The 21,044-nt window shown below is 41.1% G+C and overlaps 1 protein-coding gene across 4 annotated transcripts; it reads right to left on the reverse strand.

Annotated features, from left to right (window-relative positions):
- Positions 1-695: 695 nt before the first annotated feature.
- Positions 696-19,756, reverse strand: syt14b (synaptotagmin XIVb). 4 transcript variants are annotated; one of them, XM_085432157.1, is made up of 9 exons: positions 19,704-19,756; positions 16,137-16,184; positions 10,759-10,905; positions 8,211-8,348; positions 5,529-5,788; positions 4,767-5,204; positions 4,151-4,331; positions 3,708-3,764; positions 696-1,898 (listed from the first exon to the last, which is right to left on the reverse strand). In XM_085432157.1, the coding sequence occupies exons 1-9, from the start codon at positions 19,714-19,716 to the stop codon at positions 1,582-1,584; spliced, it is 1,599 nt and encodes a 532-aa protein (XP_085288283.1). In that variant the 5' UTR covers positions 19,717-19,756; the 3' UTR covers positions 696-1,581. The 4 variants fall into 4 exon arrangements, 3 of the variants coding, with proteins under 3 accessions (XP_085288283.1, XP_085288280.1, XP_085288281.1); XR_014915149.1 differs by lacking the exons at positions 10,759-10,905; positions 16,137-16,184; positions 19,704-19,756 and adding an exon at positions 8,564-10,707 and having other exon boundaries at positions 696-1,360; positions 1,468-1,898; XM_085432154.1 differs by lacking the exons at positions 10,759-10,905; positions 16,137-16,184; positions 19,704-19,756 and adding an exon at positions 8,564-10,707.
- Positions 19,757-21,044: the final 1,288 nt, after the last annotated feature.

Raw genomic sequence — 21,044 nt, forward strand, 5'->3', positions numbered from 1 at the left:
TGGATGTTTTCCTCCATTTCCAGTCTTTAGTCTACATTAAGCTGGCTCGGACTGCACATTTGCCATTAAAGCTAACTCTCCAAGAATGCGAACAGGCCTGTTCCCCGATATTGTGTCAATGGTTATCAACCTGCACTTTAAAACTTAAGTGCACACCAAACTAAAAATTTTCTGTTATTCCTGATTGTGAAAAAAATGATCATCTATTAGAAAATCTAGATAACATCTGTTTTTTATTAAAACCTGCAAAAACCTCTTTTGAAAACTTAGAAATTGAAATTGGCCCAACAGAAGCTCTAAAGGGACGAGGAGTGGTTGCAGTATTCATAAGTGAGAAGAAGGGTTCAAATCTGACATCACTGGGACAGAGAAAGAAGAATGCGCCCCACACCTCTCGGTTTCAACCAGCAGAAGCAGGGGAAAGGGTTTCATTCACTAATACAAGGGTGTGGCTGTGCAGTCTTCAGCATTCTTATCGGGGGATTTTCTGACTCATAGCTGCTCTTTCAGAGGAGTTTAAAATGGCCTTTGTTCCAGATGAACCCCTCGCCTGGATAATAAGATTTCTCAGTTCTGAACATTTTTTTCCCCATTTTATTTTAGCCTTTATTTAATAATGAAAATGAGAAAATATGATCATCTCCTTCTTGTGATTTGTTTCGCCACTCAAACTCAAATTACAGCGTACACAGTCGAGGCAGAAACGGCCAGCTTTACTTGGCCTGTGCAGGCTTTTGCATATTCCTCCTCAGCGGGAAGCACCATGTTTCTACATGAATGAACATGGCTGAGTTGTTAGAAGGCTGAATAGTGAAACAGGCTCGATCTGCATTACACAGGAAAGGAAGCTGCTCTTTGATACCGGTGGCATGCAGAGCTGTGTCCAATTCTGTAAGAGACTCGGCAAGCACAAGAAAGAATTGCATTCCTCTCGTCTAAAGTGGCGTCAGATGCATAGTGCACTGAGTTATGCAAGACCACGAGATAAAAAAGAAAATCTGTCTTTGTTTAACGCACAGCCCACAGAAACGACCATAAAACTGGTAGACTAGGAAGAATAACCCAAGAACCTAAAAGGAAAAACCAATGAATGGATCTTGCATAATGTCATGTGCGTGTAAACAAACTGTATAAAGCATAGCTTGTAAGTATAGCTGCAGCATGTTATAGGCCCTTTGTAACAGTCTTCTTCATTCATTGTCTTTTGTCGGTGGCTACGACTGATTGAGTAATGTCTGGTATGCTGGTGGCAGCTGAAATCCAGAAAAGGAAAGAAGGAAGGAGCCTGCTAGTACTGGACCGAGCTCTTTGGTCCAAGATTCAGAGGCGGAAAAATGTCTGGAAGTGTCTTAACATGGTCCTGTAAACAAGGCGGAAGCAGGAGTCAGCCCAGCTGTCTCAGAGAAAGGTGGCAGATTAAAGGGTATTCATGCAGTCTGGCAGTTAAGACGAGGAACCCATGCTCACCTCTCACACCTCTATGCAACACACACAACACATATCCCACAGGGAGTTTTCTTGCGTTCCGAAAATGTAGAGGGAATGCTCTTTCTGGAAGTTCGGTCTTGGAAAATCGTCATCCTATGTGTCGGTGAGGGTGTGCCAGTGGCAGACCTGCTGTCCCTCAGCCTCCTTCATCTCTGTCCAGTGGGCCTGCTGCTCCTCGCTGGTGCTGTTGAGGCCCAGGGAGACCCAGCCCAGCCTCTCCCTGGGCCTCATGCTGCTCCGGCGGCAGAACACCGACACCACTAGTGACACCTCGGACAGCTGGAAGAGCGCCACCTGGAACACGAATGTCTCCTTGTAGATCGGATTGGGCTGGCCACGGCAAACGGCCGTCTTACACTTGGACATCTCCTTTCCCTTTGAGTCCAGCATGGTCAGCTTCACATAGGTGTCTGAAAGGAAGCATTGGAGGAGAGAAGTGAGACATTGCCATCAAGTGGTCGGACATGTGTACTACAGCAGGAGGTACGGAGTGTCTTTTAATAATAGCTCTCAACACCAAGAACGCTATAATTGCCTCACTCCTAAAACTCATGCTGCTGGTGGATTTTTTTTAAACTGTGGAACTCTTTGAAAACTGCAAATGAAGTCCCATTAATCTATTTCATATTTGCTGGCAGCAGATTTCTGAAATATTCTGCACATAAATTATAAATGATGCCAAAGGAAAGTGACCTTTAGAACATGCAAGCAAGTCAGTGCAGGGTAGAAAACTAAAAACTTTGTGGCTTGCGAAGGACTACTGACTGACATGACTGACATTTCTGGGAAGCTACTTTCTTGCCAAGATACTGATCTCTATCAGCTTAGTAAATATGGAGTTAGAGCCTGGAGAAAGTTGGATTATCTCAGAGTAACAACAGGAGAAAACAGCAAACCAGCCAAGGGCTGACCTAATTTAACTAATTCTGTAGAGTCAGTCTAATGCTCCTCTGACTGTGCCACTTCTCATGTTAGCAAGCTGTTCCCTCGATGCTTACATTTGGAAACAGCAAACTTGGTTTACTGAGGTTACTACTAAAAAAACAACTGTGTCTGTTAAACTAAAAACACATTAAACGTTAATAAAAAAAAACCTAAATGAAATGCACTACATGGATCTGCACTATTAGCCAAAAGTTTCCTACCAATCAAATCTTTAATCCAACAAATGTTTTTGTAACTGACATTCGTTCACCACATTAATGCACAACTAGCTGAGCTCCCAGCTCTAGATTTATATATATAACATAAAGAAGTGAGAGCTGAATTCACCCTGTCTGACAAGAAAGCAAAATGCTGAAGTCTGGCCTCAGAGGACCAAACCTAAGAATGCTACAAACTGGTACCTACGGTGCGTAATGTAGTGCACAAAAGTCTTGATCTACCTCCCATTTCTTTATATTTTGCAAGAAAGAATGAATGAAATGTGCAAATAAATACATGGAAACATGCAGTAAATAAGGGAAATAAAACAAAGTTTGTAAAATTCTAACAAACTTGGTATGACCACCTTTGTTCTTCAGCGAAGTCTGAACTCTCATAGCCAAGCTTTCTTGTAATTTCTCCAAGTAGTCTTCTCCAGGCTTCTTAACAGACGTTTAAAGCTCTTCTTTGGATGTTGCCTGCCTTTTGTTCTGTTCTCTGTCAACATGATCCTACACTGCTTCAATAATGTTGAGGTCTGGACACTGGGGAGGCCATTCCCCATTAAATTAGACCTGCTTGCACTGATTTTCAGTTCGGTTCTTGCGTAAGTTGGCATACCTCATCCTTTTCTCCTCGTTTCCCTTCCTTAAGAGTGGTTTCTTGACAGCAACATTTCCACTGAGACCACTTCTGCTGAGGCTTCAGTGAACAGTAGATGAATCAACTCAAGTTTCAGATGCATCTCCTGCAAACGCGGTGCTAGATTTTTTCTTAGTTTGCAAGGATGGGACTCATAGCATTCCTCTGAAAATGGTCAGGTACAAGGACTGGACTGAAAATGAGTGAAAAAGCCTCCAATGCCCAACAAAAAGCTCTGAAGGTCCTTCAGAACGCCTGGAGAACATTGCTCAAGATCACTTTTAAAAATTACAATACAGCCTGGCAATATAAAGAGAAAAATGTAAAGGAATGGGAGATGGGGCAATACTTTTACACAGTTCTACACATCTGTACAACCCTCACCAAATCTACAAACGTACAGAAAGCTTACATTTAGTTTACTTTTGTCTTACCTCTCATGATATAAAGCTGTCCCCCTACGAAGTGTTTTACACAACAAAACAGACCATCTGTGGCAGACACACACCATAGCACACACACCATTGGAAAGAAGAAAGAGGGGAAGCAGTTTAAAGATTTCAATATACAGCAGAAGGTCAGCTTTCACGGGAAGCACGGCGAGCATGACAAGCAGCAGGTCCTTCAGCATTTTGGCTTTAATAGCTTAGGTTATTAAAAAGCTGGTGTTCGTGCCAGGAAACGTTCAAATGTAATGATCCTCTATTTGCTTCTGTTGCATGCTGTTGGAAGTCCTGCCCATCTGCTCGGCCCAAACAATAGCCTGACATATCAGCACCCATTGGGGGAAGAGAAGTTTAACTGAACAATTTACAGCGTCATTCCACACTTCAACCCACGCTGGCACAAAAGCCCAAAGTTAAATATATGTACTTACTGACGGGTTTATCAGATGCTGTCGTTTTGAAGTGATTTCCCTTGATTACCTCAGCTGAGAGCTGCCCTGTGGCAGAGTTGTAGATGAGACCCAGGAGGATCTCGGGTGTGGATGAGTCTTCAGTGGAGCGATAGGACAGAGCCCCCGCACTGCGAGACACGCTCACCACAGAGCCACAACCCTGGCGAGGCAAAACCCAGAGGCACTTTATTTGAGTCAATTACCACTTAATCATCAATTAAAACAATAAGAAGCCAATAATTCATTAATCAACCTAGGAGTTAGGAGGGGCAGTTTGAGAGTGTGACAAAGACAGATTTCTGAATCTGTAGAGAATGATGGTAGAAATGTAACTTTCAGTGGAAAAAAGCATCAAAACTTATTCACCAAAACTTTTAAATGTTTTTTAAACCAATTTAAATGGTGACACTATACATGCAGTTTTTATGTCCTAGATGCCCACAGTTGCTTCTTAATAACTGCTCAAATAAAAAATAAAATAACTGCTTCTACAAGGATGTGTAGATGAAGGAATGCTGAAGATACTGATAAATAAAGTAGAAATGGTGTACAGCTGATATTTGAGATGTAAAGTATATTTAAAAAGTGTTCTCACTGTAAGTTCAGAGCCAGGCTCCAGGGTGACAGGTAGAGCAATTTTGCCCTGCAGGTTGAGCTTCGTCAGGTAGAACACCTTCTCTCCCAGGACCTTCTCTTTTTTCATCCGTCTGATGCTGTACAGGCGGAAGCGAACAGCATAGTCTCCCAGGGCCTCCTGCTCCACCCTGGAAAACTTGAATGTTTCTGTGAAGATGGGACACGGGCCCTTCTGAACGCCGGTCTTAGCACGTTGCTTCTTGGTGGGCAGCAGGACCAAGTGGACCTGCCACGAGATGTTGCCGGTCTGTTTGAGAGCAGGAATGTCAGTTGCAGCTGTGACAGTGACGGCCAGCCACTGCTCACTGGAATCGTACTCAAAGGCGACATCCAGGGTGCCGTATTTGGCGAGGGGCTCTGGCTCGTAGGCAGTGGGAAGCGGAGGACCAGAACCATCCTGAATGTACAGAAAAGAAAAAACAATTTCCCCCTCCTTTATGAATTTTACTTTAATTTCTGGAATGTTATTAATTTTTCCCCATTCTGACATAGTATTAGAACACTCAAATAATTAAGTCAGTTCAGAGTGTATTTCCACATTTTTACAGAAAATACACAACAAAAAAATGAAACTGTTGTCAGCGAACGTATCACCCAGCCCTTCCTGTAAGTGTTGATGAAGTGTTGCTCCCAACTTTGATCATTCCATCAAACTACAGGGCATCCAAAACAAACTGCTTACACACAGAAAAGACAACAAACAGTAGGTCTGATCTCCCACCTCTGGCCCTAGAACAGCAGTGCTGTCACTGGGTATGTCCTCATCACAGGCTTTGTTGAGGTAACTCTCTGTGTCCTGGTCCCCGCTGGCCTCGCTGGAGCAGTGGGGGCTGTCACAGTGCTGTGTGGACAGCGCCCTCCTGACCCCTCGCTCTGAGCGGGATCGAGAACCCACGCAGGCCCCTGAGCCCTCGTCTTGGTACGGTGGAGGCTGAGGTTCACCGAGCGAGGAATCTTTCTTTATCCTCTGGATGCTGCTGGCTGCTCTCACGACAATGACAAAGAGGGATGCAGAAGGAGTGTTACTGGAGTCGTACTGTGCTCTGCATGGAAACTCACTAGGTATGCAACATACAGTCTAGCGACATACAGTGTCTCCTCAGTCTTTGCAAACCTATATTGTCATTTTAAATTCTTGTTAAATCTTGGAAAAACAATATTTCATGTACTAATATAGTGGTGTCAACCATAAGGTCTGGGGGCCATAATCGGCCTAGCAAAGACTCTAGTCTGGCCCACTAGATGGAAAATTATAAGACGTGCAAATATATTTAGACTTTTATTGTATTTTCATACATTTTACACCTTTTCCTACTGATAAAGCCACCCCCACCCCCAACCACTGTGCTTTATACTACTACTCCTGTTTTTGTGCTATTTAATGTAGAAATGTGTTTTTGTTTTTAACAGTGAGTCCACTTTTTTTAAGGGAATAAATGGAAAACTAAGTTTTATAATTTTATAATTCCAGGGTAGTCTGGGAAATGAACTACCAGAACTTTTGTCATTTTATACATTTATCATGTAGTTTAACTGTTCAGGCCCACTTATGGCCAAAATATACAAAGAAAACATTCCCTGTAAGCCAAAAGAGAAAGTAAAGAAACACATTCTCACTCATTATGTGTTTATACAGCTCTCTGCACTGAATCATACTTGGCTCTCTTCCACAGCATGTCTTTTGTCCTGTTTTCCTCCTCCTACCCCAACCAGTCGCGGCAGACGGCCGCCCCTCCTTGACCCTGGTTCCGCTATAAGCTTCTTCCTGTTAAAAGGGAGTTTTTCCTTCCCACTGTCACCAAAGTGCTTGCTAACAGGGGGTCATATGATTGTTGGGTTTTTCTCTGTATGTACTATTTTACGGTATACCTTACAATATAAAACGCCTCAAGATGACTGTTGTTGTGGTTTGGTGCTGTATAAATAAAACTGAATTGGACTGAATTGTAAAGAAAGCTCTTAGAACATTAGTTAGTTATCCCAACTGGCAAAGACGCACAGTAAACAAGGTCAGACAACAATAAGGGAGAAACAAAATGACAAACAGAACAACGCTGTCATCCCTTATGTAGCAGGTTTATGGGATAAACTCAGGAAACTCTTCTCCAAGCACGACATCCCAATGCACTTCACACACAGCCATACACTCAGACAAAAACTGGTTCATCCCAAGGACAAAACTCCCAAACACGAACTGAACATCGTAGTGTATGCAGTGCAGTGAGGAGTGCTCAGACCTCTACATTGGAGAAACCAAAAAGCCACTTCATAAACACAACATAGAAGAGCCACCTCGACAGGACAAGACTGAGCCGTACATCTGGATCTAAAGGACAAAGGTCACTCTTTCGAGGATGTCAATGTCCACATTTTGGACAGAGAAGACAGATGGTTTGAAAGAGGATGAAAGAAGCCATCTTTGAACAGAGGGTGTGGCTTACAACACCAACTGTCTGCCACCTATAATGTAGTTTTGAGATCCCTTTCCAGGTGCCTTTAATTCCCATTAATACCTTGCAATGGTTTCACATGAAACCTCTGCTGATAATAACCCACACCCTTTTTCACACTTTGGCTCGTGTGATGAGGCACATGATCAATACTGGCTCCTTATTCATATTCATATTAAATCTATTCATTAAATATGCATCCTGTGATTTTTTTCCTCATCACAATATTTGACAAAAGCAGCTTTAATTAAAACATTTAAAAGATCATTTTACAACAATAAAGATCAACACCACATTATGTTTGTGCAGTAAAAAATGAAGATACAGCCAGTTAGGTTAGATTGGCCTGGCATCTGAAACCTGGCAGGTGAACACAACACAATCAAAACATATCACTGCATAAAGATAGAAATAGTGGCTTTTAGAGATTGTAGCATGAGAATATTTGTTACTTCTGGATCAATCTGGGTGAGTTTTTCCCCATTAGTCCTGAGGGTAGTGTCATTATTGAATTATAACCAGATTCATGTATTTGGGTGTTAGACTGCTATCAATTTTCTATTCCAAGTCTGGGAAAGAAACCAAATAAATTTTACTTCCTTCTAGTAACAGACATTTAGCACTAACCCAAGATGTTTAGAGAAAAGGACACTCGCCAGAAACTCTCCATATGATCCACCAAAGAGACATTGGGGCTCAATGAAACGAAACCCAAAATATGTAGCTATTTCTATTAATTAAAAAAAAAAAAACAGAATAGACACTACAATTACAGATAAATAAACACAAAAAGATGTTATGCATTTGATGTTCCGAGTTTAGTATTTATGCAATCTTAGATGATTCTTGTATGCATTGTGTTTTATGATTCTTATCATATTGTATCTGATTTTGTGGGGTTTTATGTTCAGCGATGTACCGTGTACGTACTTTTCCACTGCATGTGCTCTCACCCTGTTCACTGGAGGCCTCGCTGCTGTATCCTCCGTGCTCAGATGACTGTTTGCGTGTGCTGCTCCATGCAGAGGTTGTGTTCTGCTGGGCCTCGCCCTCTGGAATTCTGTCCTCCTCACTGTCTGATAAAACTCCCTCTGCACGTCACACATGGGCATTAATTCTAGTAAACCACAGATTATAACGTGTGCAATATTTAACGAAGTAAGAAACTCAACCAGTTAAACATGCAGCTGCTGAAACTGGCACACAACAGGTCAAAATTGTGAATTTTAGTGCAAGAACTTGAAAACATGAGCAGAAGAGAAGATCCAAAGGGCAGTGAGGAGAGAGAAGCAGCACACTCTCTAACCTTGGTTTCCTTTCTTTTTCCCCTTTTTGCTCTTCTTGCCTTTGTCCCTCTTTTTTTCCACATCCGAAGCCTGTTCAGTTTTTTTCGAACCCTCTTTTGCGACTTTCCCCTTTTTCTTATCCGACGTTTTCACTCTGGAAGACGATCTATAAAGCTCAGATTCTTCCTCATCGTCTCCCTCTCGCTCAGTGCCATCCTCTACCTTCTCTCCCTCCTCCTCATGATCTTTTTGCTCTTCCTGCTTTGACACCCTGCTTTCACTCTCACAACCAGATGAATGAGGAGTTTTATCATTGTCACCACTTTTTTGCTGAACAGCTGATTGGTCATTTGACTTCTTTTCTGTGTTTTCTAAATCATCAGCCTTCTCCTCTTGAGAGTCTTCTTCATTTCTCGGAGACTTGGCTTCTTTCTCCAGCTGCTTCTGTCTCCTTTCTCTTCTCCTCTGTTCTCTCCTCTCCTGTAGGTCCTTCTCCTCTTTCTTCCTCCTCTCTTCCTCTGCTAACTCGGCTTCTGTCTTTTTAACTCGCCAACATCCGTCCCTCCATTCCCACTCCAGCTGGCTCTGAGTGTTCTCTGCCTCGGTTGTATCACTAGTTTGGCTGTTCTTTGAGCCTGTGTTCCCCCCCTCTGAGTCTCTGGGCATTTGCCACATGCTTTTACTCCCGGACTTGCCTTCTTGCAGGGTGGAATTCTGACCCGATTCCTGGCTGCCGTTTTCTCCATCTTCCTTTTCCTGCACCTTGTCGATGATAGTAGTGACCTGTTCGGTCAGCTGGTCACTGACAGCATAGGTGACATCGCTGACGGCATTGGCGAGATCGTCCACACGACTGGTGACTGAGTCCAAGATGGAGGAAATGTTGACAGATGGGAGGTTCTGCTGGAAACTCTTGAAGAAGGCCATCTCTCAGCCGGGGTTCCTCCTGTCACCGTGCTGATCACTAGATTAGCTCATCAGAGGCACTGACACAACGTGTTTGTTAGCATGGTGTGCTGGCAGTGTTACAGTGAGTGCTGACATGTACATACGCACCAATATGGTGGTAATAAGAATTATACTCGTTACAGGTCTCATGCTTAGACATTATCGGTCAGTGTCACGGATGTAGAGTAAGCCTAGTCATAGACTAAAAGAAAAATACAATTAAGACCACAAAAACAGCTTTCAGTTCAAAACTTAGACAAGACTATGTGTGTCACAGCAAAAGCAATAAAATGTGTATTATTCTGCCTTCAAAATAAGAAAATACAAAAACTGCAGTGTTACACATTTAATGGTTTAAGCCAACTGTGCTAACTCTTACTTCCTCTACTCTGACACTGTGCTGGTTTTGTCTTGGTGCTTTTTGCAAACAGCACACATGATGACTCGTTTGCAAACCGAACATTCAATAATCATAACAGCCTGAATCCACGGTGGATGAACTGTGGTAATTGTTGGGTCAAGCTTTTTGGCATCAGCGCTAATACATGCAACCAATTCTACACTGAACAACACATCACCACAATTCACCATCAGCCTTTTATGGCTGAGGGATAACAAGAGTTGGATGCACAAGTTTGAATTTAGTTTGGATTTTCCCTATTCAACCCAGGTTCAAAAAATATACATGCAGGCTAAAATGTGCTTACTTAAGCCTTCTAATAAGTGGTGCTTAAGGTTCTACAATGTCTTAACTTGACAAGGCCAAGGCCTAATTACTTCTCCTTAGTGATCATGATTGACTACAGAAAAATCATTTATTTGACAGAACTCAATGGACTGACCAATACTGAGAACAACAGGAAAGTCCAAGGAACCTTGGTGAAGACCTAAGAAGGACATAAGTATACTTAGACAAGTTGAGAAGGTTTTAATTCTTAATCAGAGAGCAAATTCTGTACAAGTGTACAAATTAAGAAACAAAACAGTAAGCCGAGGTAATAGAATGACATCGTTTTGACTTGGAGAAATGTTGTCTCAGTTCATATGCCGTTGTATTTTTTTTAACAGAACACAGCTAAGAGGATGCAAAGCTGCCATTAATATCATAATGCAGCAGGTACAATGTTCAGTTTAAGCATGGCTCATAAAGATGTGGACGCGCTGTCATTACAGTGATGCCCACACGATAAAGCCGAGAGCAATCCAAACGTCTGCATAAATTTCTACAGATTTAATAGCGTAATAAATCTTTGAGTGTGTTCAGTACCTGGCTGGTTGTTCTTATAGTCACTGAGATGTGACAGATTGTCAGGACTCTCCATTGACAATTTGTTGTTGAGGTAAAGAAAAAACAGAGCCATCAATGCCATGAAAGCTGCAATGGAAGACAGGACACCCAGGAGCTCGGGAGAGACTGAGGAGAAGAAGAAGAAGAGGAGGAGCCATGAGGAACAAGCAAAGCAAGAACTGACAGAAAAAAAGAAATCCAAATGTTAGACTTAAACAGAAGTAATACCAAACCAAGGTATTTGATTAAGTAAGAAAAAAAGAGCCCCATGTTTTTCTAATAAAAATACACAAGGTGGTTACAAGCTAAAAAAAAAAAAAAAAAAGTCTTTTGATCAGGACTCCTGAAAAGCCGCAAACAACCCCAGTCAAATAATTTGTTTTGTGATAATATCTTAAAGTTGCAATAAAACTCCTGCCATTTTGGCTTGTCAGAGGAGAGTTAGATATTTTTCATTTTAACAGATCCACTTCAAAGGCACACGAGATAAAATCTACAGCACTGTATGTAGGCCAACCATACTTCATGTAACCATGCAGCCCTGTGCTATTTTTATAAGAGCCTCAAAGGGACTGTATCTAACTGAAACCTAGACTCAGCAAACCCAGGGAAAAAAACTGACCGGGCCTTGGTTTAATAGGCTACAACACAGACACAGCACAGTGTAATAGCCAGGAAACGGGGAAGAGAAGGTGGACAGTGAAGCATGAACTGCATTTCTAAAGATCACTTGAAAGGGCAGATTGCTAAATAAGAGACACTGAAACTGAGCGAGTTATAGGCACATATTACTGCCTTAACAAAATTTAATCCCAATAAAAAACTATGGGCATATTCATGAATTAATCCCTCTGCATTTCCATTTTTAAGGATTAGGTTGTTTTATACCCCTAATCCAAATTGTCCAATCACGGCTCATCGATTGTAACTAAGCAAAATACCAGAGCAATAGTATAAAAGAGTTTCGAGGGTTATGTTGAGTTGTTGTGTTATAATGTAACATAGCAGAATTAGATCGCACGTATCTCACAGCAGCAAACAACCAACTTTACACTGCAGTTACTCATTTAAATACTGTCTAAAAACGGCCACAGGCAGCTTTAAGATGCTGCTTCACGTCCCTTTAAGGTGAAATCTTACACTGCTTACTGAAACCTCATTCACAATATTGCCGTGTTGTTCCATTTTCATTTGTGACACATTATATTTGGTGGTATGAGTTTGGTGAAATTGAAGATGACTGTTTCAACATTAAAACAAAACAAAGACATAAACCTGAGGTATATTTGGGACAACTTGACGGAGCTTGACAGTTGTTACACGTCTGCATTGCAGCAGGTGGTCACATCCTGAGGACCAATCACCCGTCATTGATCAAATTGGTGTAAAAATCTGGTCTCAGATGAGAAAACGAGAGAGGAAAAACAGAGGTATACTTTTGCAAACCTTGTTACTGAACTTATTATGGACCGACTTGTCTCACCATGGCAACAGGCAGAGATGACTATAGCCTGACAACTAGCTGCTGCCTGCTGCAGACTGCCAAAATGGTGAATGCTAAATTCCCAAGAACGGCAAAAGAAGTAGGAGGGAGATAAGAGAGCAATGTGACAACAGAGGCTTACCTCCTCTAAATGAATATCCTCTTTAAAGCCAGCTGTTCCCAAAAAGCACTGCTTCTTAAAGCACTGATAGTAAATGATCTAAGAAGAGGGAGGGAAATAACAAAGTTGTCCAGCTCAAAAGTAATCCTACATGTAACAAATCCCTGACACTTAGTCTGGTCCAGCACTCGCCAGGCTTACGTATCAACTCTCACTCCCGACAGCAGTGTTGATTGAGGCAGAATGACCTCTGAGGCTACGAGAGCAGCAGCCATCTGTCGAAAACGAACAGCTTATGGTCCTGAGCTGCGGCAAGCGATGACACTTCATACATGGCCATATTCTGTAAATGTCAACAGCAGCTGAATAATTCAGACACCTGGGGTAGGTAACCTGAGCCCCCCCCCCCAAAACGATATACACTGGAAAGTGGAGCGGAGCAGCAAAGAGGCCTTTGAAACAGTTCGCCCTCCTGTTTTTACATAATACCTAGGAAAGTGTGATATCTCTCTTAAGAGCAGAGCAGATTAAGGTGGATTTTTTAAAAACTCCGCTCTTTCATCTCATCTTATCCTCCCTGAGTGTGTGTGCATGTGCAATCTGTGTGTGCAAACTGAATAAACAAGATAAAAATAACAGAATAAATCTGTTTCTCACAGCATGTGAACTCAGGCTGAACTCCGGATTCTGAAATGAGCCTCAGGATTCAATCTACCTTTTTTCCCCAGGTAATGACTCCAGCAAGCTAACAAACAAACATGAAAGCACAGCCACCGAAGCATTCATTGAGAAAATAAATAACAGCCTGAGAGAAATGTGAGCTAGTTTGAATGAAGTGTCTGTGTCAAATAAAACAAGGGAAGCAAATTACTCTTTCATGTTCCTAATCTGCTAAGACACAGAATGACTAAAATTTCGACATTGCGAGTGCTTGATTAATTTACTTTGTTTAAAGCTTTAAAACTCAGTGGCGTTTCTGGGACATGCTCGTTATGCAATCTGGAATTGTTGCTTACACATGGACCTCTGATACGAAACAAAACCTCCACTCTGAATAAATCATGAACACACAGCTGCCTTCTTTTGCTGAAGTGAACCTAAACTTGATACGCTGTGCATAATTCACACATGAACCGTGTGCTTACTGAGAAAGCTATAGAAAAGCATTCTATACATCATATTTCAGTAAAAATTCACAAGCAAAAGAGAGTGCCTGGGGGTGGGGGGATGAGCCAGTCTTCTCCAGTCATGCAACAGAAAGGCTTAAAAATGCACGCACAAAGGCCTGCTTAAGAAATGGCATTATATCAAAATTTTATAATCTGCTTACATCAGAAAACTCACAAAATAAAGCTGAAACAAAGATCTGGAAACTTAAATCTTAGCAGAGGATTGAAAATCAGCTTGTGCTGTAATGCATAACAGATGGTGAATACACGTGTCAGATTAACTCGTAACTGGTTAATGCGCACATATGTAGCACCTGCCAAGTGGTAAATTGGTAAGATAAAAAATATATGCACTAAATTCACAGCCGCTAAAGGAATACTTATATTCCCTGTATTTGTTTTAATTGCTGTTATGTTTGCCCTTTTCGTTCATTTCTTCTTGATCTTTTTGCCAGGAGGGATAAAGAGTTCACACATCTACATGTCAAATGATTATTTTATACCTGATGAGGGTAAAGCTTTTACATCTTGAAACAGGACTGGGTAATTAATTTTTCCCCAAGGGTCCATATTAGAAATTGGGGTTGCTGTAGATGGCCTCTACCTATAGCTCAACTCACTTTTGCTCATTTTATAAGCTTATTGGTCCGTCCCTCCACAACAGTCCTAATTTCCCATGTGGCCCCTTGGTAAATATTAATTACTAATCCCTCGTCTACTGTGCAAACAACAATAAAACTAACAAAAACAAAACACTGTCATAGCTTCCATGTTGGAAAAATGAAGCCAATGCATAAGTGCCTTAAAGCTGAATCGTGGTATTGCCTACTCATTCAATGACTAACAACTTGCCAATCGCAAATCATTAGCAAGTTAGCAAGTGGTTCTCAGTCAGACCCATCTTTTCAAATCACATCCGTTTTCTGCAACCAAGATGGTGACAGTGAAAAGGTTTCAAAATGGAACTTCAAAAACCAATGAAATTTTCACAGCAACCACTAGGGCTGTTTGATATAACGATATATACCGGATGACGATATAAAAACGTCTATCGTTTAATTTTACGCTATCGTTTGTTTCGTGGTGTCGCAAAATAAACTGTTTAGGGCAATATTTTTTCATCGTTTTGATGGTCACTGTAGTGGCTATATTAATTTCTTAAAGTTCTCTCTTTCTCTTATATTTAATATAACCACACTACGGACGGAAAAGCGCATGTATTTATACGACAACGACGGTAAAACCATTGCGTCACGTGTCCGCTTGTTTATGTTGCACATAAACCTTTCACAATAAAGCTCAAGATCCTGTTGAGACTTTTCAAAATAAACTGAATCGCGTGAAAGAGCAGATTATTTACGGATGAGAAGCAAAAAAAGAGCCGCCAGGTGCTAAAAAATAAACCTTAGACTCAAACGTTAGAACAGGCTTTTCCCCGCAGCACGCTGTGTAATAAATACTCGCAAAGAAAACGGCGGCCGTTAAAACTTATGTCTAAAAATGTATCGTTTCATGCATCGGCACCCTTGACTCCAGGTACATGACGCCCAGCTGGAAACAGTCCACGCAAGTCGAGCTGCCCGAGATTCACAGAATTTACAAAAAAAATGTAAATTTTTTGTGATTTATATCGATAGATGTCTTATATCGGGATATGAGATTTTGGTCATATCGCACAGCCCTAGCAGCCACAGCCATCTTTAATACTGTCTATGGTTACAACATGAAAACGGAGCATCACAAAATCTTAGAGACAATCCTACTGCGTGCCAACCGCTTGCCTCATTATCAGAATTTAATACAGAGGTGAATTCTACAACTTCTTATTTCAGTTTCTGGATTTGCAGTTATTCATCAGGGCTGATGTCTGTGACATTCAGCATTCAGGAACTCCTTTTTTTGAAGGGAACCCTGTCGGGAGGGCTGATAGACAGGAACAGCTACACTCCTGTGTGGAAAGATCATCCCTGACCTGACCGTTATTCACTGCATCATTCAGAAGTCCATAATCAGTCCAAGATGCTGTAGAACACTTTACCTAGCTGAGTCATTTTCAAATATTTCTTGATATTTAAACTCCAAAGCCTGCTGTTGATCTTAATGTTGATCTAAAACATGATGCCGCCCTTCCTGTCTGGAGATGCAGATGTGGGAAAGAGACCAACGCACCGCAGATGACACTACACAAGAAATCAGAATCATCAGTACATCATCCAAGCAGGATGTTTAAACAGGAATTTACTGCAATAGGATATTTATTATTTCTCTGAACTAACTGCATTTTGTGCTGTTGCATTTTCACATTATTACATATTAAATATTAAATGGCACAGCTAGTCAAAGTGGAAGAAGTGGAAGTGGGATTTAATTATGTCATGTTAAACCCATTTGTATTCTTTAAGTTTTATTGTCTAAAAAAGGAAATCATAAGACTTTTAATATTATGAATATTAAATTAATTAAATATAAATGCAATATTATTGTAAATACCCTGGTTAATTTCTTTTCTTGTTGTTTAACAAAATATACTCTTGAAAATGCACACACGCACGGTTTTAAATGTGTGGTTGCAATGTGGTCTTACCTCGTCTGGCACAGATGAGCTCATGAACACCACAGTTCCTCCCCCCTCCTGTGAGAAAGACGATGTAAAGCTGGGAGTCAGAGTTTTAAATATGACTTTATGCAATGTAGAAACATATGGTCTGTCCTCAGGTTAAATGAGACAGATGAACATGTCTGCAAACATAAAACCAATAGGCTTGAATGACCTTGTTTGCTTTTCGTGGTCTCTGTTTCTCTGTCTTTAATATATTGATGGGTATATTAGCCTATAGAGCAGTGTAGGCTATCATTAATCATCTCTATACCAGTAATAACCACGGGCCACTACAAAGGAACACTTTTAAAAATGCACTCTGCCACAGCTACTCTGAGGCTCAATGATGTCAAGAAGTCATGCATATTAAAGGCAGTAATTATAGCTCCATGCATTTTTTATAAGGCAACTAATAACTCATTGCTGTGATGACTGGCATGGATTCTACAAAGTAATTTCCTGTTTTATTTTGTAATTCCACTTAGCTATGATGCCTTGTCAGTTTTACTCTGTGTCTCTGTTTGTTTTCCGGATATTTTTTTTAATAACGCCTCTTTTTAATTAGCTGTCATTGTCCCTTGTTTATGCATCTCCTGTAAAGCTCTTGCCACTGGCCTTCAGTTCCCAGTCGAGCATTTTTTATTATTGCTTCTCCGTATCCTTTCCTGTAAGTTTTGAGCACAGGGTGGGTTTTGTATTCTAGTTTGATTTTTCTGGAGACATTTACTGCACTGTTTGCTTTGAACTGCCTTCCTGTGTAATCCCTTATTACTCGCCTAGTCACCAAAAAAAACCCCAAACAATTAAAAAGGTAGGGTTCATTGATAGGCGCATTTTAGCCTTATGCTAAACAAGAAAATAGAATATTTCATCTTTCAAATAAATGCTCTTACATCTATTTTAGCCTTGTAGTTCTGTGGTTGTAAGGCTTTCCTTTTCGGTATGTTAAATAGAGGAAAAAGTCCATGTACAGTGACAGATGTGAACCCAACCCTTCAACAAGTCACTAAAAGTTCCTCTGTCAAATTGCTATATTTGGGTCGGCTCCTACAACTATAAGCAACAGCGTAGAAATTTAAAAAATAAAATTACATGAACTATTTCCTCGACAGATGCAAAAGCCCAGGCATGAGTTGCTTTGCTGGAAAATTATCAACATGATTTTGTAACGCAATGCAATGCAATGCAATACGCTGCTCTGTTTGGGTTATGGAGAAATAAGTTTTAGGATTTAGTATTTTCACTGGAATACAATTTCATAATGTGTCAACTGGTTGTTTTACATAATCGCTATGAGGCTTAAGTTAACAGTGCTTCCTCTCCTTCACATCCCCAAGTTTTTACAGTGACACATAATCTCTCTTTGGCTGAACAGTTCAGTATTGAGGCTCCAGTATCACCATTAATTAAGGTGTCTCTACTTAAGAGTTTGGCAAGGTCACGTCTTGGCTCTGAATTTAGGTTTATTATTAAATTAAAAATAGCGGCAATGTGTTTTATACATTCTGAAATTTGTTGCTGAGTTGTCTCAAACCAAGAAACAAAATTTTAGTGCATTAAGAATCCCTTCATAATGTTAAAAAAGGTGTATTAGTTTCTTCACATCCAGGACTGCACAAGATAGTAGAAGTGGCATGAGGTCTTGACTTTAGTGCCAGAGCAAAGAGAAAACTGTGACTGAGGTAGCAGACAGACCTTGAGCGACTCAATTCATTCTATTAATTCATTAGCAGAAATTCTCTGTTGTCTATTCTCACCAAACTTTAGTAATTCTTAGTGTACAACAAGTACTTGCCTTAAAAGCTCAAAAAGAGATGGATTTTTACAATAATAGAAGTAAATGTTGTCACTGTCTGTCTGTATACAGTTGTGACTCATATTCTGCTTTCACTGAGCCAGACTTTAGGTTATATTTCTCCATATTTTCTGAAGGTCCTACAGAGACTTTCTATGGAAACTGCCTGTTTTTCCACTCATTTTTAGTCCAGTTCTCATATCTGACCATTTCCAGAGAATTGCTTTTTTTGTTAAGCCACTTAACACCGACCTATTAGTTAATATAACAATGCCTCCACATCAGTGCTGATACAGAAGGAGAAGAAGTCAAAACAGTAGGCAAAGAAATTGTTTTTTTCCACAGTATTTCAAACTGTTTCAACAAGTCCTGTGTATAATCTGCGAATCTCTGAACTTCTGTTCGCCAGCCACTGCATAGTAGGTGTGGTGAAGCCCTTACATTTCAACACTGGACCTCTCCACACCCTCATCCAATGATGTTCTAACATCAAGGTTTAAGACCAGCTTCTGGACCAGTGATTCCCAAAATGTGCCCCGGGAAGGTACTGCAGGTGGGCCGTGGTAATAAGAGAACTTCAGTTTGAAATTACTCACAAGTATGTACAGTTACAAATTTATATAAATGTATTTATTCATATGAAAAGTATTAAAACTGGTAATATTTATAGACAACAGCATTTTGAATAAAATTTTCAAGGAAACATATCACCCTCTCTTATATTTGAATGGAGTAACGGTTTAAGATTCGTTGAGCTCCACAGATTTGCTGGTTTTTAAGTGGGCCGCAGCACTCTTGACTTTAGGAATGGCTATTCTAGACCAGTGGCATTACTGGAAAGGTCCCCAGGATGGGAATTTGGGGCAAGTGCCACCCATTGCTACCCTTCTGTACACGCCCCTGCTCAGTGACGCCAAGCTGCTGCAAATTTCATTAAAAATTTGCAATAAAACATCTAATTTTAAAAAATTACACTAAAATTCTTCTGGAGCTGTCTATCTTTAATTAAACCACACCACCTCTCTCAAGTGACACTGCGCAGGAACAAGCGCCCGTGAAACAATAAGACCCGTATCCGTGACAGCACGGGACAAGGCACGAGCCTACTTTTTGTCGCTGCCTGGTGATGTGTCCCGGTCACTCTCACTAAAGCCTGTAGGAGACACTTTTCCCTCAGCATGAAGGCTGTTAGATCCGCTGCACATGTTAGCTATGAAGGTATCTACAGCACGTGCAGCCATCAAATAAAGTTTGACAGCAGCGGAGTGTTCTTCAAATATTACAACCCTATTCTTCCGCCAAGTTATATAGTTCTTTAACGTAAGAAAAACAAAAAGTCATGTGACGCTAAGCAGCGGCATGCTAAGACTTTGTGTTAAAATATTCAAATTAATCGCTACGTGCTCACAGGTGTCCCATAACTGACGCTTTTTCTGCCGTCTAAAAACATCCCTAGTTTAAAATCAAAGCACCGGGACTGCCTGCTTGTCTCGGTTTACTCGCGAATCACTTCACGTGCACATCCCGAGAAGATAATGAGACCTCAGCGGTCCTGCATCAGTGCGGGTGTCCGCACTTCAGCATCAGCCCCGCGCCCCCGGAGCACTGCGGTATACTCGCCGCGTGAGTTACAGAGAAACTGGACCAGAAATTACACACTCGGTGAATACCGCGTGAGATTATGGAAAGACGTCCTCCTTCAGCCCCGTGCAAAGTTTCCCACGAGTCCCGCAGGACACCTGAGAGCGAGTACCTACCGTCAATCGCCATGATGCTCCGTCCCGGACTCTACCAACTGTAGGGGGGTGTGGGGGTGTGATGGAGGCGGCCGGTCATTCATTTGTGTGTGTGTGTGTGTGTGTCACAGAGAGAGCGAGAGAGGTTGTGTAACAGTTCTATATGTATATAATAATAATAATAATAATAATAATAATGGATACTTTATTGATCCCCATGGGGAAATTACTTGTTTTTCTCTGCATTTGACCCATTCACTCAGTGAAGCAGTGGGCAGCCCACTAAGCAGGCGCCCGGGGAGCAGTGTGTAGGGACGGTACCTTGCTCAGGGGTACCTCAGGGTAGCCGTTCGAACCGCCGACCTTCCGATCATGGGGCGACCACTTTACCTACTGAGCTATCCCTGCCCCAATATATATATGTGTATATATTTAATTATATAAAACAGGCTACAAATAATAATATGTGCAGTATAACTGTATTATTGATGTAGGTTGGTTATTTTTGTTCTCCGTGGTAACATTCATTTGGATTTCATTCATTTGTCCAGTTGTAGTAACCTACACTTTAGAAGTCTGCTGTTATGCTACATTATTCCAGTTATTCCACCTCATTTCTGGGGCAAATATTGTGCGTTTAACTGCAGTCCAATTGCACTCTCTTTCCAAAAAATTGTAATTGTTGAATAAAAAATACCTAAGACCCGATATTGATAAGATAATGATAAATGCTTCTGTTTCTTCTGGAGGAGGGACCCTCCTGCTTCCTCAGTTGATCATGAGAAGGCGTAGCCCATCTTCCTCCACCGCTTTTTATCTCCTCAAACCTCTACCTCCCCCTCTCCTTCCACCTCTCCATCACTCTCCATTTTTTTCTTTCTCCCCTCCCTTCTTCATCCTTTTTCTTTTCTTTTTTCACCCTCGCTTAACTTATTCTTAACTAACAATAAATATAATCAACCATATTTTTACTTGTGCCAAATCAATGTCTTCATTCAAGAAAAATTCATCTTAAGAATAAAAACAACAAATGTGTGATGTGTGTGTTGATGGACCGGCACACATATGTTTTACATTTTAGCAGTATCTGTTGTGATACGTCTGAGAGTGAAGTTAAGTAACGTGGGTTACTAGTGGTTCCGAGAATATTTAAAAGTGGAATGGAAGCCAGAGCCTTCGGCTTTCTCTGCCTTCACGACTAAGCTTAAAACTTTCCATGTTGATAAATGTAACTCTATACACCACACCCTGTCCAAGTATTGTTGCTGACTATGTCCTTCCCTTTACGACCACAGTGTACCCATCTTCTCATGGCTGCTTCCAGCAGGACAGCATGCTGTCTCACTGCGCTCAAATGGCCTT

This window comes from Copadichromis virginalis, linkage group LG15 (assembly GCF_057382275.1).
Source record: "Copadichromis virginalis isolate Kocher_CV1m ecotype Utaka linkage group LG15, C_Virginalis_male_GT1.1, whole genome shotgun sequence".
NCBI lineage: Eukaryota > Metazoa > Chordata > Actinopteri > Cichliformes > Cichlidae > Copadichromis > Copadichromis virginalis.

Excerpts from the sequence above, each read along its gene's own strand:
- syt14b (XM_085432154.1), bottom strand. The coding sequence starts at position 9,470 with ATGGCCTTCTTCAAGAGTTTCCAGCAGAACCTCCCATCTGTCAACATT. Across the intron at positions 5,789-8,210 it reads CGAGGCCTCCAGTGAACAGG|CCAGCAGCATCCAGAGGATA; the intron begins GTGAGAGCACAT and ends TCGTGAGAGCAG. Across the intron at positions 1,899-3,707 it reads ACAGCTTTATATCATGAGAG|ACACCTATGTGAAGCTGACC; the intron begins GTAAGACAAAAG and ends GCTTCCTTTCAG.